Raw genomic sequence first — 24,245 nt, forward strand, 5'->3', positions numbered from 1 at the left:
CAACACCCAGTTCTGTAGCAACATAAACAAAAGTGAGAAAGAAGAGAGGAAGGAAATAGGGTAAGAAAAAGAGAGGGCTTCCCTGGTGGCGCAGTGGTTGGGAGTCCGCCTGCCGATGCAGGGGACACGGGTTCGTGCCCCAGTCCGGGGGGATCCCACATGCCGCGGAGCGGCTGGGCCCGTGAGCCATGGCCGCTGGGCCTGCGCGTCCGGAGCCTGTGCTCCGCAACGGGAGAGGCCACAGCAGTGAGAGGCCCGCGTACCACAAAAAAAAAAAAAAAAGAGAAAGAAAAGGTGGGGACAGATGGAGATGGGGTGAGGGGGAGGGGGGAGGGAGAAGACAAAAGAATACATGTAATCTTAGAATGCGCTCTTAGAATCCCGTTCATTGCAACTGACAGTTGTCTTACTTAAGAAGGAGAGAGAAGACACCAATAATATAGGATTGATATTTACCTTCTGAATCTTTGTTGTAGAAAACGCCGTGTGGATGCAAGGAGTAGGGTCGGGAAGCAAAGTTCTTTAAATGGATGACAATCACATCACCCACTTCAGCTCTCAAGATAGGGCCCAAGAATCCAAGCCAGGGAGGTTTGGGGATCTCCGTGGAATAAGTCTCATCTGTGTAGTGTCTGTAAACAGCCTTTTTGTAAATACCGCCTATCCTGTTGGGTCCTCTTTTGAGAAATAAGGTTGCAAGTCTAAAAGTAAGAAGGAAAATATTTTATAATTGAAATTAAAAGAGAAATCCTAATAGCTTACTTTAATAGTCCACAAAGTACTTGTAAGCATGATTTCTCATTTGGTGTTCACCAAAACCCTTCAGCCTCTGTAAAGTTGGTAAGATTATCCTCAATTTATTAGTGAGGAAATGGAGTCTTAGAGTTAAGTGACAAGCCAGAAACAAATAGTATTCACAACCAAACTAAAACAAAACCAAAATATTCTAAAGTCACACTGTCCATTTGCCCCCTTTTCATTCAACAAACACTTATTATGCACTTACCGCATTCTCAGTAGGAGTCTATGATCTAATAATGAAAAAATTAAGTAACTACTCAGAGCAATATATGATTAAGTAAGTACCAATTGAGTGGTTGATGCAATGGATATTGGCTCAGTTTTTCTAGGAATATATTTGTTCACAGAAGGAAAAGATTGCTGTGAGTCAAAGAGGTCAGAAAAACCTCATATAAAATGCAGAAATTAAGGAGAAGTAGGATTGGATAACAAAGTGGAAAAGTTGAGGACACTGAGCAGGGACAGAGCATGAGCAACAAGGAGGAAGAAGTATGGGTGATGTGGGGGGAAAGCAAGTTATAGGCTGGGGCAGAGTTCTGGAAGGTGAGTAGCGAGAAGTATGGATGCATGTAAATTCTGGGGAAAGACTGATAATGAACTTTATCATATGGTTATCATAGGTTGAAGAATTTAGAATTTAGAATTGATCTTGGAAGAACTGAGGACTCACTGAGGTTTTTCATAAAATGGGTGACATGATAATCAGTATTTAGGAATGATCCTTGTGGCAGTGGTGTGAAAGTTTTAGAGGAGTCAGGCAAAGGGGATAGCAAAGATGCGGGGCAGGGAGGTTGTCAGGAGATTAGGAAGGTGTGATGCAATAGGAAAAAAAGGGATGGATGTGAAAAAAACAGGATTCTAGGACTTAATATGACCAGATGCCCTCCTGGGGTGAGAGGGAGACTCAGCCCAGGGTTTGGGAGCCTGAGACAATAGCAACACTGGTGACACTATTTTGCAGGTGGTCATACCATCTTCTCCCAGGAGGTGGAACCCCCTTCCCCACTCTCAATCTATGTGATTAGTGCTCCAATCCCAAAAGTATTGGCTTCTGCTTGAGCAACAGCTCCTGGGTGCAGCCATTCCAATGAAGCTGAGGCAACAGACAAGTCGCCCTCTGGCACACACTCCTGCACACGTGCATGCATTACTTCTCAGTCATTCAACAAACTGTAAGTATCTCAAGTCCTGTACTCAGTCCTGGAGATACAGAGAAAAAATGCAAAGACTTGAAGGAGCTCTCATTCTAGAAGGAAGAGTTATTGAAACCAAGCAGGACTCTATGGGGACTTACCAGTGACAGACCCCTGGTGTCCCCCACCTCTTGTTTGTAGAAAAGCTTTAGCCTCCTGGGCCTTCCCCAACTTCCAAAGAGCAAATTTAATCAGAGAAGTGAGAAAATGCAGAAACAAAGGAAAACAGTCAAGCAAGACAAAAGAATAGTTTAGCCATAAAACAAAGTCAAGGACTTTTAGTTCCTCACCGGTTGCTATAGAAAATACCCTGAGCCATATCCTTGAGTTGTTTTGCAGATACTAAAACCCCCACCAGGAGGAAGAAGTTAACTACATGCTGACCACAAGCACGTCAACCCCAGACCAGCTGGAACCAGGAGGGTGATGATGTCGACTCCTGAAACACCACCATTACCTCATCACCAACCAATCAGAAGGACATACACAAGCTGATCACACATCCCTCCACCTCACCTTTAAAAACCCTTCCCTGAAAACCACTGGGGAATTTGGGTCTTTTGAGCATGAGCTGCCTGTTCTCTTTGCTTGGGCCCACGTTGAGTGCCTTGCAATAAATGCTGTACTTTCCATCACCACAACCAGTATTAGTAGATTGGCTTTGCTGCACACTGGGTACGTGGATCCATGTTCTGTGCAGTAACATGAGAACACAGGCATATAATCTTGAGTGTAAGACAGATCAGATGAGGTTTCCTAGATGAACTAATGTCTAAATGTGGTCTCAAAGAGCAAAGAAGTGTTACCCAAGCAAAGAAGATGGAAAGGGCTGATAGAGCAGACATTTTGCCAACTCTGCACCCACACTACATTCTTTGGTCAAAGAGGACACCTTTCCCATTCTCATTCTATATATGCTTTGGGTGGGGCACCACACCCACCTCCAGCAATGGAGCAAGTGACTCACCCTAAACTATTAGCACACTAAGCCCCCTCATACATTGGGGGAGGGAGGGCTTGTGATCCAGGCCTGGACAAATTGGTGTAATTCTTCCCCCAACCAAGCCACCCTGGACCACAGTGATTAGTTCAGGGACAGCTATAGAGTGGCTGATTGCTTCAATCCGAGGGAAACTAGGGACTTGTGAAGGATCTCTTTTTTTGTGCACTTGGAACTGGGGATGTGAGTCTAGAGCTTCTGGCAACCATATGGCTAATCCAAGGAGAGAATCTCCCAGAAACTTCTATGAGGGCTAGACCAGTTGGATGTAAAAGACCTTAGAAGATCTGCTCTATGACATTGCAACACAAACAGTTGTGCGGCAACTCCAGACTCCTAGCTTCCCCCAGAGTGCCCTGAACCAATTCTTCCCCTGCCTCACCCCTCCCAGTATAGGGCACACTTTCCCCCCTTTGACTCTTCTCCCTCATCTGAGTCAGAACCCTAGGCAGATGCCATGATTCAGGTATCCTTGTCCTGTCCCAGGTCCCAGCCTCAGACATCAGTACGCAGAGCTATAAACCCTTAGATAGTTGGGGTTCAGTCTGTAGCTGGACCCAAGCCACATTCCCATTCTGTCCAGAGACAGACCCAGGAACAGTGGTCCTCCTGAGGTAGATATATTTCCTGGACCAGAATATATAAAGTTTATACCCATGTATGACTGTCTCCCCATGATAAGACAAGCACTTGACAACTTACATAACTACTGTGGATAGAGATCAAAAGGAAGACCCTCCCTGCCCCTGCAATAGGATCTGTCTATCCCATCAGTGCACGTCACACCTTTGAGAACTCTCCCAGAGTTCTCACATGCATCTCCCCTGTTTCAGTCCTGTGATGAGCTTGAAAACTGTTCTGCTGACTTTCAACAAGTACAGATTGAGGACCTAAAGCATGTGAGGTGCAGGGCTAGGTGTTGCTTAGATAAAAATATGAACAGGACCCAAGGGACAAAGACAGTATTGGCTGCACAAGAGAGGTGAATAAGAATTATAAGAGGAGAACAAAATGCCCTGAGAATTTAGGAGAGACGATGGGCTCTCCAAGTGGAAGGGATGGCTTGAGCAAGGGGGTAGGGGAGCGGGAGAGGAATTAGAGGTCAGTACTCAATGGGAGTGAAATTGTAGTGAACTGTGAATGCTGGATTAAGGCATTAGTATATATTATATCTACAGTTAATAGCCCCTGAAGATTCTTGAGCAGGAAATTTGACCATATACTTGTTTTGGGAAGACAATTTTGGTAGAACCCCATATCTGACTTCTCTTCATTATACCCACCTATCTGATTTTGCCCACCTGCTTCTGCTCACTTGATCAAACTCCTTCCTGAGCTTCCACCTCTGAATACCAAGCCTACATAGCTGACCAAGGCTCTGTTTACCTTCATGGTTGATTTGGGGGATTTTCTTCCTTGGTGTCTGACCTGAGCTGACCTGACCTCAACTTAGCTGAGCCTCCCTTTCCCGGTGGCCCGGGTATGGCATCTGCTTGCCCTGTCTAATCTGGTTCTTTCTCTGGCCAACTTGGGAAGTTTCACTGTCTCTCTTTACTTCAACATCATGTTTTCCCAACTTTCCTTCCCTCCTCTTTCCTCTTTCTGGGTCCTATCTCAGCAGAGAATTCCTTTTTTTTTTTTTTTTTTTTTTTTTTTTTGGCTGCACGCTCTTCGGCTTGCGGGATCTTAGTTCCCTGAACAGGGATTGAACCTGGGCCATGGCAGTGGAAATGCTGAGTCCTAACCACTGGACTGCCAGGGAATGCCCTAGAATTCCTTTGTTGATGAAGCCTTACCAGGTCTGATAGTCTCTGTATCAGCAATGGATTTCTGTTAGCTTCATTAAGCATGACAGATCAAAAAGCAAAATAACAGGTATTTTCAGGGCTTCATGTTCATCTCCTTGAAGACATTATCAAATGATCGTATACCAGTGACTCAGATACAAGCTCCCAAGCAGTTCCTGCAACAAAGCTCCCAGCAGTCTCTAGTATGAATGGTAGTTTTGCCCACCCTGCGGACTTTTCAGGTTGATGGAGCCAGAGATCAATGTGCTCCTCTCCTCTGCACACAGCCTTTCCTCCAAATAAGGGTTGAACAAATGTTTTTGCAGATATCAGTTGAAGGAGTCCCAAATTATTTATCTGCCCAGAACACCAGATTACTAGCCTGCCCAGGCACACTCATGTGCCGACCCCACCCTGCCCTTTGTGTGGAGTCGGTATGGGGGGAGGTTCCTGGGACAAAGGAGGAAGCCATGGTTCAGGCCCCCACGGAGAAGCCAGGGATGGGCCTGACCAGAGAAAAGCCAGTGCTCCAGGAATCACAGGGCCAGTCCTCCCAGAGGCAGCAAAGCTCTCTCTCCCCCAGATGCCAGGCTCAGCTTCCAATCCAGATAATGGAACTGAGAACACAGGAATCCGGACAAAAGGGTCAGAGAATTATAACAATGATCTTGGTAGCAAAAGCCTGGAAAGACAAATTTCTTCAGCTGGTGACTGGGAAAATAAATTATGGCACAGTCATACCACTTAGCCATACAAAAGAATTAGGTGTTTCTACAGGTAGCAAGATGGCATGATCACCAAGATGCTAAATGGTAAGAGCAAATTGCAGAACAGCATGTAAAGTATGATCCCATTTGTGTGTGTGTGTTTTTAACAATGTACATACACATGTAAAGAAAACATTTGGAAATACGTCCAGGGAAACCATGAAGTGTAGCTTCTGGGACATGGGACTGAGGCCACAGACAGGAGCAAGAAGGGACGAGAAGTTTACTATTACTCACCCTCTACCGTACTGTGGGAATGTTTTACTCTGTACCATTGTACTTACTTTCATAATAAAAACAAGCTCACATTTTATTTAGACAAGAGGGTCCAGGCTGTTTGGCTACTGAGGGGTCAAACTTCTCTTCTTGTGTGCCTTCTACCTCTGAAAACACAGCTGCCACCACAAAGTGTGCTGTGAGGGTGGGAGCTCCTTCCCCACAGGGGAGATTGGCATCCTGACCAGGGAGCACAGCACCTGCTCAGCCTCTGGTTTGACAAATCCAAGTCCACTATCTAAGCATCAGGACCGAGGTCTTGGGGACACTTGGGTCTGTGCACATGAGGTCTTCTGCCTCTGTGTATCCACTGAGCCTACATGTGTCTGCCCAGGAGCAGGAGTTCACTTCTGCTCTACAAGGCAGAAGCCTACATTTCCGTGTGCAAGGGAATGGTATAAAAAGTCTGGATACCTGACAATGGGGCTTTATGATAGAGGTTCTTGTGTTTCCCAGCCTCACTTGCAGCTTGCATGGTCATGTGACATAGTTCTAGCCAATGAGATGTAAGCATATATCACTCCCTGGTACTTCTCTGGACTCAGCTAGTAGAGACCCTTTCTGTCCTTCGCTCTTCCCATTATCCATGCCCAAAATGAAGACATGACCACTGGAGCTTTAGCAGCCATCTTGAGAGAATGAGGAAGAAGGTGACACCCTAGGGATGGTCAAGTGGAAAGCCAAAAGAACCTGGGACCCTGAAGTTGCCAACCTCTGGACTTCTTTTGTGTAAGTCAATAAATAGACTTAAGCCAGTGTTTTTTGGGCTTAAGAAAATAGTGTTTTTCCGTTAACTAGCAGCTGAATACTAGTCCTAATTGAACGGAGTGTTCAAAAGAAGAAGGAAGAAGAGCAGAGGGAGAACTGAGTCATCCTCAGGCTGGCTAATTAGTCCCAGAGTAGGCATAGTTGCCTGGCTTTATACTGGTCACCCAGTAAGTCAATGACAGAGCAAGGATTAGATTCAGAATCTCTGGTGTCCTCTCTAGGTTCAGCCTGAAGGGTAAAAAGCTATAATGAGATTATTCATAAGAGCTTGTCATTCCAACAGGCTCTGTGGGAAAGATGGACATCTGAGCCTCCTCACTTCTCTACTTCAGGTTCCCAGCATGTGTGACCATGCCTGCACACACATATACCTACATGGAAATGTGTGCTGAGCAAGAGTTCCTTACCATGAGTTGTCTGGCAAAGCCACCTTAACAACAGGCAAGCACATCGGAGGGAGGGGAAGTGTTCGCTGCCTTCCTACAATGCATTGCATATACTGCATATTTTAGTACTGAGTTATATATCAACTTGTTTTGTGCATTCATGGATGTGTGTCATTCTTATCACCTAAACAGCCAATGGTCACTCCAAGAGAGAATTAGGTTTTCTATCATAGTTGTTCCTAAATGTCCACCCATGTACCAACAATATCAGAATTATCTGGGACATTTCCCAAAAATGTCACGCCACATTTCAGGGCAATTGAATCAGACTTTCTGCTGGCAGGACCTGTGATATCTTTATTTTTCCTCACCAAACAGTTCCTACAACAGGGCATTCTAGTGCTTACCCATTCTGATTTTTCTTTCCTCCCATGAAAAGGGGAGATTAAAGAGCTTTCACAGTTAGGTGGGGCTATGGGATTTTGGCAAACAGGCTATGAGTGGAAGTAATATGTTTCACTTCTGAACCAGGGCATTTAACTGCCATTGCAAGACTTCTCACTTCCTCTGCTGTAGGGGAAGCCTCCAATGAAGATAGTAAGATCTCAAGATCCAAGCAGCCTGGCTGCTAGTTTGTTTGGGGAGGACAGCTGTCCTGGAGTCATTGGTCCTCTGTGAACCAGAGTGGATGAGAAATACACCTCTGTGATATCAAGCTCCTGAGATTTGGGGCTTGTTTGTTTCTGTAGCACAACCTGACCTATTCTGACTAATACAATTCCAATGTGCATGCAAGTTTGGAAATCACGTTTCTGTAGTACTTAGCATAAAACCCATAGTAACTATTTGAAACCATAGGAACTGTTTAAATCCATAGGAACTATAGAAAATGGAAAAGGTAGGGGAGAGAAGCAAGAGGAACTACAAATCTGCAGCCTGTGGAACAAAAACCACATTCATAGAAAGATAGGCAAGATGAAAAGGCAGAGGGCTGTGTACCAGATGAAGAAAAAAGAGAAGACCCCAGAAAAACAACTAACTGAAGTGGAGATAGGCAACCTTCCAGAAAAAGAATTCTGAATAATGACAGTGAAGATGATCCAGGACCTCAGAAAAAGAAAGGAGGCAAAGAGCGAGAAGATGCAAGAAATGTTTAACAAAGACCTAGAGGAATTAAAGAACAAACAAACAGAGATGAACAATACAATAATAGAAATGAAAAATACACTAGAAGGAATCAATAGCAGAATAACTGAGGCAGAAGAATGGATAAGTGACCTGGAAGACAGAATGGTGGAATTCACCACTGCAGAACAGAATAAAGAAAAAAGAATGAAAAGAAATGGTGACAGTGTAAGAGAACTCTGGGACAACACTAAACACAACAACGTTCGCATTATGGGGGTCCCAGAAGGAGACGAGAGAGAGAAAGGACCCAAGAAAATATTTGAAGAGATTATAGTTGAAAATTTCCCTAACATGGGAAAGGAAATAGCCACCCAAGTCCAGGAAGAACAGAGAGTACAATACAGGATGAACCAAGGAGAAACACATCAAGACACATAGTAACCAAATTGGCAAAAATTAAAAACAAAGAAAAATTATTGAAAGCAGCAAGGGAAAAATGACAAATAACATACAAGGGAAATCCCATAAGGTTAACAGCTAATTTCTCAGCAGAAACTCTACAAGCCAGAAGGGAGTGGCATGATATACTTAAAGTGATGAAAGGCAAAAACCTACAACCAAGATTACTCTGCCCAAAAAGGATCTCATTCAGATTCGATGGAGAAATCAAAAGCTTTACAGACAAGCAAAAGCTAAGAGAATTCAGCACCACCAAACCAGCTCTACAACAAATGCTAAAGGAACTTCTCTAAGTTGGAAACACAAGAGAAGAAAAGGACGTACAAAAACAAACGCAAAACGATTAAGAAAATGATAATAGGACATACATATCGATAATTACCTTAATTGTGAATGGAGTAAATGCTCCAACCAAAAGACACAGGCTTGCTGAATGGATACAAAAGCAAAACCCATATATATGCTGTCTACAAGAGACCCACTTCAGACCTAGGGGCACATACAGACTGAAAGTGAGGGGATGGAAAAAGATATTCCATGCAAATGGAAATCAAAAGAAAGCTGGAGTAGAAATAATCATATTAGATAAAATATACTTTAAAATAAAGAACGTTACAAGAGACAAGGAAGGACACTACATAATGATCAAGGGATCAATCCAAGAAGAAGACATAACAATTATAAATATATATGCACCCAACATAGGAGCACCTCAATTACTAAGGCAACTGCTATAAAAGAGGAAATTGACAGTGACACAGAAATAGTGGGGGACTCTAACACCTCACTTACACCAATGGACAGATCATCCAAACTGAAAATTAATAAGGAAACACAAGGGTTAAATGACACAATAGACCTGATAGATTTAATTGATATTTATAGGACATTCCATCGAAAAACAGAAGATTACGCTTTCTTCTCAAGTGTGCACAGAACATTCTCCAGGATACATCGCATCTTGGGCCACAAATCAAGCCTCAGTAAATTTAAGAAAATTGAAATCATATCAAGCATCTTTTCTGACCACAACTCTATGAGATTAGAAATCAATTACAGGGAAAAAACCTAAAAAACACAAACACATGGAGGCTAAACAATACATTACTAAATAACCAAGAGATCACTGAAGAAATCAAATAGGAAATCAAAATTACCTAGAGACAAATGACAATGAAAACACGACAATCCAAAACCTATGGGATGCAGCAAAAGCAGTTCTAACAGGGAAGTTTATAGCTATACAAGCCTACCTCAAGAAACAAGAAAAATCTCAAATAAACAATCTAACCTTACACCTAAAGGAACTAGAGAAAGAAGAACAAACAAAACCCAAAGTTAGCAGAAGGAAAGAAATCATGAAGATCAGAGCAGAAATAAATGAAATAGAAACAAAGAAAACAATAGCAAAGATCAATAAAACTAAAAGCTGGTTCTTTGAGAAGATAAACAAAATTGATAAACCATTAGCCAGACTCATCAAGAAAGAGAGGGAGAGGATTCAAATCAAAAAAAATCAGAAATGAAAAAGGAAAAGTTACAACAGACACCGCAGAAATACAAAGCATCCTAAGAGACTACTACAAGCAACTCTATGCCAATAAAATGGACAACCTGGAAGAAACGGACAAATTCTTAGTATGGTATAACCTCCCAAGACTGAACCAGGAAGAAGTAGAAAATATGAACAGACCAATCACAAGTAATGAAATTGAAACTGTGATTAAAAATCTTCCAACAAAAAAAGTCCAGGACCAGATGGCTTCACAGGTGAATTCTATCAAACATTTAGAGAAGAGCTAACACCCAGCCTTCTCAAACTCTTCCAGAAACTTGCAGAGGAAGGAACACTCCCAAATTCATTCTATGAGGCCAACATCACCCTGATACCAAAACCAGACAAAGATACTACAAAAAAAGAAAATTACAGACCAGTATCACTGATGATTATAGTTGCAAAAATCCTCAACAAAATACTAGCAAACAGAACCAACAACACATTAAAAGGATCATACACCTTAACCAAGTGGGATTTATCCCAAGGATGCAAGGATTCTTCAATATATGCAAATCAATCAATGTGATACACCATATTAACAAATTGAAGAATAAAGACCATATGATCTTCTCAATAGATGCAGAAAAAGCTTTTGACAAAATTCAACACCCATTTATGATAAAAACTCTCCAGAAACTGGGCATAGAGTGATCCTGCCTCAACATAATAAAAGCCATAAACGACAAACCCAGAGCAAACATCATTCTCAATGGTGAAAAACTGAAAGCATTTCCTCTAAGAGCAGGAACAAGACAAGGATGTCCACTCTCACCACTATTATCCAACATAGTTGTGGAAGTCTTAGCCATGGCAATCAGAGAAGAAAAAAGGAATAAATGCAATCCAAACTGGAAAAGAAGAAGTAAAACAGTCACTGTTTGCAGATGACATGATACTATACATAGAGAATCCTAAAGATGCCACCAGAAAACTGCTGGAACTAATCAATGAATTTGGTAAAGTTGCAGGATAGAAAATTAATGCACAGAAATCTCTTGCATTCCTATGCACTAATGGTGAAAAATCTGAAAGAGAAATTAAGGAAACACTCCCATTTACCATTTCAACAAAAAGAATAAAATACCTAGGAATAAACCTACCTAGGGAGACAAAAGACCTGTAAGCAGAAAACTATAAGACACTGATGAAAGAAATTAAAGATGATACCAACAGATGGAGAGATATACCATGTTCTTCGATTGGAAGAATCAATATTGTGAAAATGACTATACTATCCACAGCAGTCTACAGATTCAATGCAATCCCTATCAAATTACCAATGGCATTTTCTATGGAACTAGAACAAAAAATCTTAAAATTTGTATGGAGACACAAAGACCTTGCATAGCAAAAGCAGTCTTGAGGGAAAAAAACGGAGGTGGAGGAATCAGACTCCCTAACTTCAGACTATACTACAAAGCTACAGTAATCAAGACAATATGGTACTGGCACAAAAACAGAAACATAGATCAATGGAACAAGATAGAAAGCCCAGAAATAAACCCATGCACCTATGGCCAACTAATCTATGACAAAGGAGTCAAGGATATACAATGGAGAAAAGACAGTCTGTTCAATAAGTGGTGCTGGGAAAACTGGACAGCTACATGTAAAGAATGAAATTAGAACACTCCCTAACACCATACACAAAAATAAATTCAAAATGGATTAGAGACCTATGTAAAACCAAACACTATAAAACTCTTAGAGGACATAAATCACAGCAAGATCTTTTTTGATCCACCTCCTAGAGTAATGGAAATAAAAATAAACAAATGGGACCTAGTGAAACTTCAAAGCTTTTGCACAGCAAAGGAAACCATAAACTAGACGAAAAGACAACCCTCAGAATTGGAGAAGATATTTGCAAACGAATCAACGGACAAAGGATTAATCTCCAAAATATATAAACAGCTCATGCAGCTCAATATTAAAGAAACAAACAACCCAATCCAAAAATGGGCAGAAGACCTAAATAGACATTTCTCCAAAGAAGACATACAGATGGCCAAGAAGCACACGAAAAGCTGCTCAACATCACTAATCATTAGAGAAATGCAAATCAAAACTACAATGAGGTATCACCTCACACCAGTTAAAATCCACAAACAACAAATGCTGGAGAGGGTGTGGAGAAAAGGGGACCCTCTTGCACTGTTGGTGGGAATGTAAATTGATACAGACTCTATGGAGAACAGTATGGAGGTTCCTTAAAAAACTAAAAATAGAATTACCATATGACCCAGCAGTCCCACTACTGGGCATATACCCAGAAAAAAAACATAATTCAAAAAGACACATGCATCCCAATTTTTATTGCAAGACTATTTACAATAACCAGGTTACGGAAGCAACCTAAATGCCCTTTGACAGATGAATGGATAAAGAAGATGTGGTACATATATACAATGGAATATTACTCAGCCATAAAAAGGAACGAAACTGGGTCATTTGTAGAGATGTGGATGGACCTAGAGACTGTCATACAGAATGAAGTAAGTCAGAAACAGAAAAACAAATAATGTATAACGCAAATATGTGGAACCTAGAAAAATGGTACAGATGAACCAGTTTGCAGGGCAGAAATAGAGACACAGATGTAGAGAACAAATGTAAGGGCACCAAGGGGGGTAAGCGGCGGGGGGTGGGGGGTGGTGGTGTGAAAAAAAGAAAAGGTATGGGAGGGGTGGAAGTAAGAGAAAGTCTTTCCAGTGTCTATGCAGCAAACCACCCCCAACAATACATAATACATATGTAACAATAGGACAGAAGCTCCAGCTCTTATGAGTCTTAGAAGATGCAAATCATGCCCAAGGAACAAAGCAGGTGGGTGACTTCAAGGGACCATCCACAGGAAGCAGCCTCCGGTTTAGCTTGAGTGCACTCATTAGAATGCCCAAGTTGTTGGGTTGTATATTGTATTTTTAGTGTATCTGCAGGGTGACCCCACTCTGAGTGACTGCGTAATCACCACGCCTCAGATTCATCCTCAACCTACATTCCAACATTTTGACTCAAGCTGAGGATGTGTCTATTTCCTGCTGTGAAGGAACCCAGTGGGGTTGGGAAGTGTCCCATTAACTACTGCTTTAAAGACAAAACGTTTACATTGCCAAGGCCAGGGGCAATACCGTGAAGGGAGACACCTTCCATAGGCAGGTGAGATCAATCATTGTCAGAACGAACCTGCCTGTGGAAATCCTCTAACCAGTGCAGAGGTGGGATGCCAGTTTAGATTACGAGGGGTTTGTAGCTCACTGGGGCTGTGCAGCTCACCAGCATCTCCGTCCCCCACAACCTGGATCTTTTAGTGGGATTTTTTTTCCTTTCCATTCAACCATCGAGCAGTTGTTGAACCTCTACTGTATATGGGACATTAAATTAGAAACTGGAGTCAAGATGTATAATTCTCAGTCCTTGTATTCAAGAGATTTCCCATCTGGTTGGGAAGACAAAACATAGGCATTGGTGAATAAATAGCAACACCGAGTTTTCTATATTAAGGGACAACTAACCGTATAGAGTCCAAATGTCTGAGTGTGTGTTGGGAGGATGCAGGATGAAGACGAGTTGCAAAGTAACATCAGCAGAGGGTGTGGTCAGAGCAAACATGTGAGATCATGTAGTCACAAGAAGGACAAATGGTGCTGTCTGAGCTTGAGATGGACTGAGGTTCACCAATGAGAAAAAAGGACTAGATTGGGACAAGTGCCACGTGGCAAAAGGAAGGGTGAAGATGGCAGTTTCGAGTTGCAGCTCGGGCACAGCCACGACCTTAATCAGATTAATAGTTTTTGAAGCTATCCCATCCAGTGATGCGCTCCTCTACACCTTGCTCACCCTGGTTTCCCCGTGGCATCCCCTAAGTCTTGAGTTCCCCCTTCTCCCACTTCATTTCCACAGAAGCCCCCCAGGCACCAAATACACACAGTAAAGGGAAAAGAGAATGAGCTTGAATTCCAATGCCTGCCTTGATGTTGTGAGGTCTTGGGAAAGTGACTTAACTTCTCTGAACTCCAGTTTCCTCAGCTGTAAACCGCTGACCATGGCAGAGCCACTGTGAGGGGTAAATGAGATGTGGAGCCCCATGCACAGTGTCTGGGAGAGTTAGCGCTCAGTCAATGGGAGTCAGGGGAGTTATGATCATTTCTGGCAGAACTCTAACTAGAAAAGAGGAAAATGTGACCATCTGAGGTCTCTTTCCCATGGATATCCTGCTCTCCAGAGAACCCCTCAAGACAGGAGGGCTACCATGAAGACAAACATTTCCTGAGCGCTAACCCAGTGCCCGGCACCATATCTGAGCATTTACATATCTCCTGATACCCACCCTGTGGTGGGCTGATGATGGCTTCCAAAGATAAATTGACATCCTAATCCCATTATTTGGAGAAAGAGTCCTTGCCGATGTAATTAAGTTAAGGATTTTGAGATGAGGAGATGATCCTGGATAATCCAGGTGAGTCCGAAATGCCAGCAAAAGTGTTCTCATAAGGAGGAGATAAGACACACACAGAGGAGAAGGTGATATGAAGACGGAGGCAGAGATTGGAGTGATGCCACCACAAGCCAAGAATTGTCAGCAGTCCCCAGAAGCTGAAAGAGGCAATGAGTGGATTCTCCCTTAGAGCCTCCAGAGGGAGTGTGGCCCTGCCAACACCTTCATTTCAGACTTCTGATCTCCAGGACTGGGTGAGAATAAATTTCTCTTCTTTTAAGCCACCTAGTTTTGTGATAATCTGTTCCAGCAGCCACAGGGGATGAATATACCTTCCCCTCCCATGCAAGGACTGTCATTATCCCCATCTCACTAATGAGAAAATTGAGGAAGAGGAAGAGGAAGAGGAAGAGGAAGGAGAAGGAGAAGGAGAGGAGAGGAGAAGGAGAAGGAGAAGGAGAAGGAGAAGAAGAAGAAGAAGAAGAAGAAGAAGACTCAACTACTTGCCTAGTAAATGGAGCAAGAATTCTAAGCTTCTCAGTTGATGCCAGAACCCCACACTCGCCAGGAGGCAAGGCTGCCTTGGCATCTTGTTAGACCACTTGGACTACACTTGGCTAAGGAAAACTTCCCTGGGCCTCCTGGTCCCCCTGACCAGGGCAGGAGATCTGTCACCCCTATACATGGCAGGGAAAGCTTTAATGACAATTCCTGGAATATAGTAAGGACTCAAGGACAGCTGTTGTATTGTCTTTGAGTTCTCTCAAACCCCACAGACCTTGGTGTCCCACTACCCAGAGGTGAGAAAGGGAAGAGGGGGACTAAGATGGTGTTCATGAAGGATGGGGAAAAGGGAGAATTAGGGAGGGGAAGGTGGCAGGGACTGCCAGCTGCCTTATATTCTTGCTCCCTTTCTTAGTAACAGAATCAAACCCTGCTTTTATTCAGGCCCAAAAAAGGACAAAACTAAAAGACTGTATTTCCAAGCCCTCTTTGTGTCTTTGAGTATCCAATGAGATGTAAGTAGAATTGGTTGGGTGGGGTTTTCATGAGAGCCCTTTAAAGGGCTGATGCAGCAGAAATTATGGCCCTTCTACCTCTCCCCTTTCTCTGTTCCTTCTTGGATAACAGGCATGAGGGCTGAGTCCTAGCAGCCATTTTGTGACCATAAGCTTCCTTGAGGAGTAAAGTCACATGCTAAGGATAGTGGGTCAGAAATATAGAAGGCCTCTGAAATCCTATCATGCCACCTGTCCCACCAGCCTTAGACTGGCCACCTCTGCATTTCTTTCATAAGAGTATATCAAACCCTAATTTATTTAAGCCACTCTAGTCTTGTCTCTACTGGCAGCCAAAAGCAATCACTAACTGATATAGTAACCCCAAGAGATTCACAAGGCATCAGGCCCAACACATGATTTTTTTCTGCTGATAAGATAGAAGTTGAGATTTGAAAGTCATCATCTGTCTAAGACCAAGCGCTAATGAGGTGAGATCCTTCTCCTTATTTCAAAGCGTATAAAAGCCTTTCTCTTCCTCTACCTGCTTCCCTTCAGTTGGCTCTTCTTTCAGGTAAACATACAGGGCCTTCCCCATCCTAGGGCCTGCTCATAGGGGGTGTTCAAAACCCTTTACCGTCAACTGGGCTGCCACAGTGATATGGCTGGGTAAACTCCCTTAACAGACCCTAACTTGAGGTTTGAGTAGTCATCAGTTTCATTCGTGTCCAAGCATGGGTCTGCCCATGAGTTAGCACCCACGAAGACCCCTGCATTTCACTGGGAAGAAAAACAACCTGCTTGTGTGTTGGTGGCCTAAGGAGATCTTGGTGAGAATTGTAACTTTAAATAAGGTGATCCACTCTGGTTCCATTAAAGACCAGGCTTTACCACTGAAGCACAGTCACACCTTAATTAAGCACTTCATGAGCAGGACTGGCAGGAGTGAATCAAATGCTAACACCATCCCCAGGCAAGTCAAAGGAGCCCTGTGTCCCCATTAAGCCCAATGGTGAAGAGGAGGAATATATTCAACAGGAGAAAATTTTTCTAAATAGAATGTAACTCCTAAATCCTATACTTTCTAGGAAACATCCATGCTTATAGTCTCAATAATGTTTTTGACCCCTATGATCAAGAAAAGGTACCGAGTGGAAAGTTCAATGGCACCATCTGATGGCTATCATACCTTGGTGAAATGATTTCAATTTATTTCTTATCTCATCCTTGTGAATCAGGATTTATTAAGCTCTTGGCACTGCCTAATTTTGGTTTCCAAGATTTTTTACATCACTGAAACTTTGGCACTCACCTTTCTTTCCCCCGAATTTTTGCCCATTCCCCTTATTCAAAGATAAAGCAACCAGAACAACTAAATTGACAGTGATTAGTTCTTACTTTGTGTGTGTGTGTGTGATCAGTAAATAGCAATTTTTTTAACATCTTTATTGGAGTATAATTGCTTTACAATGGTGTGTTAGTTTCTGCTTTATAACAAAGGGAATCAGTTATTCATATACACATGTTCCCATATCTCTTCCCTCCTGCATCTCCCTCCCTCCCACCTTCCCTATCCCACCCCTCTAGGCGGTCACAAACCACCTAGCTGATCTCCCTGTGCTATGCTGCTACTTCCCACTAGCTATCCACTTTATGCTTGGTAGTGTATATATGTCCATGCCACTCTCTCACCTCGTCACAGCCTACCCCTCCCCCTCCCCATATCCTCAAGTTCATGCTCTAGTAGGTCTGTGTCTTTATTCCCGTCTTACTCCTAGGTTCTTCATGACTTTTTTTTTTTTCTTAGATTCCATATATATGTGTTAGCATACAGTATTTGTTTTTCTCTTTCTGACTTACTTTGCTCTGTATGACACACTCTAGGTCCATCCACCTCACCACAAATAACTCAATTTCATTTTCTTTTTATGGCTGAGTAATATTCCATTGTATATATGTGCCACATCTTCTTTATCCATTCATCTGTTGATGGACACTTAGGTTGCTTCCACGTCCTGGCTACTGTAAATAGAGCTGCAATGAACATTTTGGTACATGACTCTTTTTGAATTATGGTTTTCTCAGGGTATATGCCCAGTAGTGGGATTGCTGGGTCATATGGTAGTTCTATTTGTAGTTTTTTAAGGAACTTCTGATTCCAAATGACCAGCCTTTCTCAGTCCTCCATGGGTCACTGTCACTGACAAACTCTGTGTAGGGAAAAGGGGTTATTTTACATATGCTGGGCCTTCCTCTCCACCAACGGAGCACTCATCCTCCAGCTGCAGAGGTGACTGGTGTACATCAAACCACTAGAGAGCAAAGCAGGGAGAAGGAAACACTGTGTCCAAGGCCAGATAAAGACACCAGATAAAGCTCCATAAGGGGTTGGGAAGGAAGCTGATCAGAATAAGCCAGGGCTGTGGGGAAAAACTCTGTGGGTGAAGTGAAGAATTGGAGACCATTCTTAAAGAATAGGGAAAAAAATGAATGGGTAAATAAAAATATAGAATACTTCAAAAATTGTCACATATCCCCACTCTCAGGCTTTCTTCAACTCTGATTTCTAGGCTGAACATTTGCAAATCATCTCTCTCCTTGCATTGCAAAAAATCTTTCTAGAACTGGCAAGTAAGGTAAGATGTTTTTCATTTGGTTTTGAAAATTATGTCTAATGCCTTAGAATTATACTTCTCAAGTGACTTTAAGGATTGTGTTTCAACTTCCTTGTTATACAAAGTAAGGAAATTGATGTTCAGAGAGATTATGTGACATGTTCAAGGTTACACAGCAGGTTGGGGGCAGAGCAAGGACTAGAAGTCAGGTCTCCTGGTTTCTAGTCTAGGCTCTTTCCACTCGTAATGGAATACTAGGCACCCGGCTGTCATGAACTTCTAAATATTGGGCACTTTCTGGGTGTGAATATCTAACCAGCAGAGAGTCCTCAGAAGTGCTGTCTACTCATCCTGCAGAAGCTAAGAGACATGGTCACATCACCCAAGATGATTCGTTGCTCTGGGGGAAATGGCACAATGCAGAGCACACATAGTGAACTCCATACTTGTCCCATAATCGTGACATCTTCACATATGTCACCTGTGGCACCCATGACACTTGTGAACCATGGCACCTGAGACACGTGTCCTGTGGTCTTCAAGCAAGAGTCAGCAGCCAACCACAACTGTATCTTCTTAGAAACTTGCTCTGAGCCACTGGCCACATGAGTAGCACTTCCTGGCATGATTGCTGCTAAAAGCCAGCACGCATCACATCCTCACTCAGGCTCCCTTTTAAGAGTCAGGAGTCTGCCCCACATAAACATTGCTGCTTGACACACCAGAAGGGAACCCTTGGGGACCTTGGCATTCCATGTATGACATCTAGTATGCCAGCTTCTCCTAAAGGGCAGGAGTACTCCTCTATGGAACCACGGCATTGTTAAACCACCTTACTCTAATCTGATGACAAACTGTGTTTTAGTCATGCCTATTCTCTTTTTTTTTCTTTTCTTTTTCACCATAACTATTTTCATACATTTTATTGTAATTTCTTCAAAGCACCATCTTCTGGCTGAAATGATCTACAGAGATCCCCTAACTTCTTCCTGCACCCAGCCTTGTGAAAATGGCATTTTAGTATTTGAGTATTTAAAGTACTCTGGGTTTTTAAACAGACTCCCAGACATAGAAAACAAACTTATGGGTACCAAAGGGGAAAGGTGGGGCAGAAGGAGGGATAAATTGGGAGTTTGGGATTAATATATACACTATATACACACTACTATATTTAAAATAGATAACCAACAAGGACCTACTGTATAGCACAGGGAACTCTGCTCAATTCTCTGTAATAACCTAAATGGGAAAAGAATTTGAAAAAGAATAGACATCTGTATATGTATAACTGAATCACCTTGCTATACACCTGAAACTAACACAACATTGTAAATCAACTATAGTCCAATATAAAATAAAAATTAAAAAAAATAAAGTACTTTGGGTTTTTGAATGAACCCAGGTAATTGGTTTGGTCACTGACACCAGTGATCATTTTCAATGTCTTTCTGGAAAGAGTGACAAGTGAGACTAAACCTGCCCTTGGTAAAGAACTGGGTCTTTCTAGAAAGTTCTTATTAATGGAATCCCTGACTTCCCTCAAAGTTGAGTTTAATTCAATGGGAAAGGATCACCTTTGCCAGGAAAAGGTTGCATCGTGAAAAAATATTGGCTCTGAAGTCAAAGCAATGTGAGTTTGGTGCTGCCTTTTACATTATAAACAAGTACTTAACTTCAGAGCATCAGTTCCTTGTTTGTAGAGTGGGAATAATAACATCTGCGAGCAGTAATGAATTAAAAGTCTCTGGTGCAATCACTGGGTCAGAGTAAATGCTACCAAACAGCTATACTGGCACGGGCATTTCAGGAGAAAGATAGAATTCTGTGCATATGGAAATGTGTCCAATCACATTGCGCTTAAAGACTACACTCACTACCCTCAATGCACACATCTTGAATATTTTCCCGTCCAATAGCTGCTCACAATGATCATTTTTCTATTGATGCCTTTTTGAGGACAGCAGAGCTCTATTTTCAGGGAAAGCCCCTGGCAGTTAGGAGAGTCTTTCAACCCCATATCCATGTGTCACAGTACAAACTACAACCATCAATTGTCAGCAGATGTGAGATTGAAAGAAGTCAAGAGCATTCTCTGGAAATAGCCCCTGGACATTAAATTTCCTGGTACAAAGCTTAAGGAAAAGTCTTTCTTGGTAGCCTAGCTGGCATGAGCATCATCCTTTTTGAATAAACAAAACACGACTATGCCTCTTTTGTGTTGTTAGAAAACCTGGAAGCCGTGTGTCCAAGCCAACTGGGTCTTTGGTCTTTCCCCAGGGCAGGGGGACCTGGCATTTAAAGACCTGCTGGCAGACCCCATGAATCTTAGCAACTAACCTCATCTTTAAAAAATGGAACTTGGATTTGAATGCACTGGGCTCTGCCTATGAAGAAAGGAACAAGCATCCGAATATATGACTATTTGCCAAAACATCTCAAAAGATGTTCTAAGAACTACAACGTTGAAAATATGCACGACAGTTCTGTAGCCAGCAGGTGATTTCAGAGGGAACTCCAGGGAGCAAATGAGAGATTTAAGACACAGCACTTTGGGAGGAAGAGGGGTAACAAGCACTATTTTCTGCAAAAATAAAAAGTCAGGGACATAGAAGACTGCAGCATCATCTCACCCAGCTATGCCCTGGGCTCTGGAGATAAATATTGCCCTCAGATTGAATGAGCTGGGGCTGGAACAAACCTCTCACCAGCAAAATAAAGCCATTTCTAAGTGGACTCAAGGAAACTCTTAAAATACCAGCCAAATCTATTATAACTGTCCCCCTTTTTTAAACGTTACAAAACAAAATGTAACTACCTAGAGCATACTTATTTCTAATTATGACGTTTCATTCCAAAAATAAAAACTAAGAAAACATTATGTGTTTTAACAGTGAAGAATTCTTGAATTTTCTCAAATTTTTATCCCAAGTTTTAACACTTTTTTTTTTAACACAGTGAGTCCAGAACCCCTGGAAGTTCTTAGTGGTACCTAGTGAAACTTGTCCATATAGAGAGTAAGCCATTATTCAAAACACATAGTTTTGTACGTGGCTTTTCACAGACGAGGCTGTGAATAGATGGAGCTAAGAATGTCTCTTCCAAATTACACACTCGCCCATGCAAGGGCTCCCCAAGCAAACACAAAACCCCTCCTGTTGATTTAGGTCAACTCACCCCCACTGTAGCCACCCAAGGTATACAACCTTCCCCAAGCAGATTCAAAAAGGAGCCAAACCTGGGAGTCTATGGGGACCCCAATTTCACTCACTTGTCTTCGGCGAAACTTTTCCCAGTAATAACGTTCTTTCCTTGGGGTACATAGTTCCAGTATTCTTCCACAATCCCAATGTGGTATGTTCTGGTAACTGCGCCAACCATCCCAGACAGACCCAGGAATGTAAGGAGAAGGATGCAGCCAGCTGGCCGCTTCTGAGGCATTTGTGGATGTAACTCAGGCAAGCAGCCTGCACAGGAGACAACACTGCCTGTCCCTCCCCCTCACTCGGAGCTAGTTATAAATAAGGAATGGACAAGGTTCAGCTCCTCCTACTTAGGTAGTTTGGGGTTGAGACAGAGGCTGACAACTTGTATAAGCAGAGCAAGCTCGATGGGGTAGCTGCTATGATGACCAAACTTTTGCCAGCCATCCAAGTAATGTAACTGGCTTATTTATTTACTCTCCAAACCAAACAGACTTGTTTCTGTAAGGTTTTGTGCTCTGCTCTGACATTAGTCTTTCATCTTTGCCAGGAATGTCAGTACAACAAGTTGGGCTGATGGCTTCCCCTGCTTTCTCTTTTTTTCTCTACACCTATTACAAGAACATACTAAAATTGGAAAACTGGGTGGGTCTGCGTGAAGCATCGGGAAATAATCCCAAGCATTAAAGAAGACTTCATCTCTGTCGAAAAGGCAGAGGGAGTGATGTAATCGCCCTCCACCTTCTCCAACTTTCATGAGGCTTTCATGTTTCATGAGGCTACACGAAACAATCAACTCACATCATACAGTTTACAACAACATTGTAAAACCTCACTAATTCTCCATTGCTCATGCACCATCTTCCCCAGAGGCTCTCAAATCCCATCAGCAAAAATGAGGCACTCAATCGCCCAGCTCGGCCAAAATTTTAGAGGCCATCACCCCCAAGGGCAGAGAGCTGCCTTTCTTAGAATGAATGAAAATAATAAGGAAGAAGTACCCTTCAGGCACATGAAGACAAAATTCAGTAGCAGGTCTTAGGGTCAAAAAGGTGAAGGGATGCTCATTCTTCTATTTATTCTAATCTGTGACCTAGAATCTCCGTGTTGAAAGAGACCTCATCCAACCCTGGAAGAGAGCCAATCTGATTCCCATGCAGAGTTGCTCTTGAGGCAGCAGCCATGGAATGAAGGAGACAGCCTCCTGGCTGGGCTTTGAGGTTAGACAGACCTGTGTCTGAATCTAGTCCTACCAGTTACTAATTTAGTGGCACTGAAGAATAACTTGACCTCACTAAGTCTGGGTTTGTAAAATGGGGATGGAGGGATTGTTAAGAAAATTTAAAGGATGATATAGGAGCAAATCTAGATGAGTTTGGGCTTGATAACTTTTTAGATAAAACAGCAAAGACATGATCCATGAAAGACATAATTGATAAGCTGGACTTCAAAACTAAATTTCTGCTCTGTGAGAGTCAAAAGAATGAGAAGAAAAGCCAGAGACTGGGAGAAAATACTTGCAAAATACACATCTGATAAAGAACTGTTATCCAAAATATACAAGTAACTCTTAAAACTCAGCAATAAGAAAACAAACAACCTGATTAAAAAATGGGCAAAAGACCTCGACAGACGCCTGGTCAAAGAAGATATACGGTTGGAAAATAAACATATGAAAAGATGCTCCACATCATATGTCATTAGGGAATTAAAATGACAATTAAAATGACAATGAGATGCTACTACACACCTATCACAATGGCCAAAATCTGGAACACTGAAAACACCGAACGCTGGTGAGAATGTAGAGCAATAGGAACGCTCATTCATTGTTGGTAGGAATGCAAAACGGTACAGCCATGTCAGGACACAGATTGCCAGTTTATTATAAAACTAAACGTACAGTGCACATTAAATACCCTACAATTTTATTTGTCAACTGTACCTCAGTAAAACTTTTTTAAAAAACCCTAAAATTTTGCCATATGATAGCAATCACATTCTTTGGTATTTACACAAAGGGCTTGAAAACTTATGTCTAGACAAAAACCTGCACAGAATAAATGAACAGTAGTTTATGTATTCCATTATTCCAGATAATGGAATATTATTCAACAAAGAAATGAGCTATCAAGCAATGAAAAGACATGGAAGGACCTCAAATGCATATTGCTAAATGAAAGAAGCCAATCTGAAAATCTACATATTGTATGATTCCAACTAGATGACACATGGGCAAAGACAAAACTATGGAGACAGTAAAAGGATCAGGGATTATCAGAGGTTTGTGAGGAGGCAGGGATGAACAGGCAGAGCACAGAGGATTTTAGGGCAGTGAAACTACTCTGTATAATACTACAGTATGTGGTGGATACAGTCACTATACATTTGTCCAAACCCACAGAATATAGAACACCAAGAGTGAACCCATTATCATTGGGTGATAATGATGTATCACCGAAGGTTCATCGATTGTAATAAATGTACCACTCTGGTGGGGATGCTGATAATAGGGGCGCTCAGCATGCGTGGGGGAAGGAGGTGTGTGAGAAAACTCTGCAGCTCAGTATTGCTGTGAACCTAAATCTTCTCTATAAGAGTCAAATCTGTTTTTTTAAAAGAAGATCTGAAAAGATGATGTCTGCAAAGTGCCTACCATACCCACAGAATAGGTTTGCAATAAATGTTAACGTCCTTATTCCTCATCTACACCCTCTAAGAGAGCCTCTGCCTCAGCCCGTGTTATAACAGATGCATTTTCACCAACATTCTTCTGTTTTCTTTCCCAGAGTCCCATCCACCACACCTCCCACTAGCTTCAAGTAAGAGAGTTCTTTCTCTTTAAATTGTAGGTGTGCTATAGATATGCCA

The 24,245-nt window shown here is 42.2% G+C and overlaps 1 protein-coding gene across 1 annotated transcript in view; it reads right to left on the reverse strand.

Annotated features, from left to right (window-relative positions):
• HEPHL1 (hephaestin like 1) overlaps window positions 1-21,612 on the reverse strand; it is a gene marked incomplete at both ends in the record, with an annotated part of 93,483 nt that extends 71,871 nt beyond the window's left edge. Inside the window, 2 exons of the mRNA XM_082845207.1 lie at window positions 457-701; window positions 21,443-21,612. Of these exons, the coding sequence (XP_082701333.1) occupies window positions 457-701; window positions 21,443-21,612 (415 nt within the window). The remainder of the gene's footprint in view (window positions 1-456; window positions 702-21,442) is intronic.
• Between the last annotated feature and the right edge of the window lie 2,633 nt (window positions 21,613-24,245).

This window comes from Leucopleurus acutus (genome assembly GCF_964270905.1).
Source record: "Leucopleurus acutus genome assembly, chromosome: 8".
NCBI lineage: Eukaryota > Metazoa > Chordata > Mammalia > Artiodactyla > Delphinidae > Leucopleurus > Leucopleurus acutus.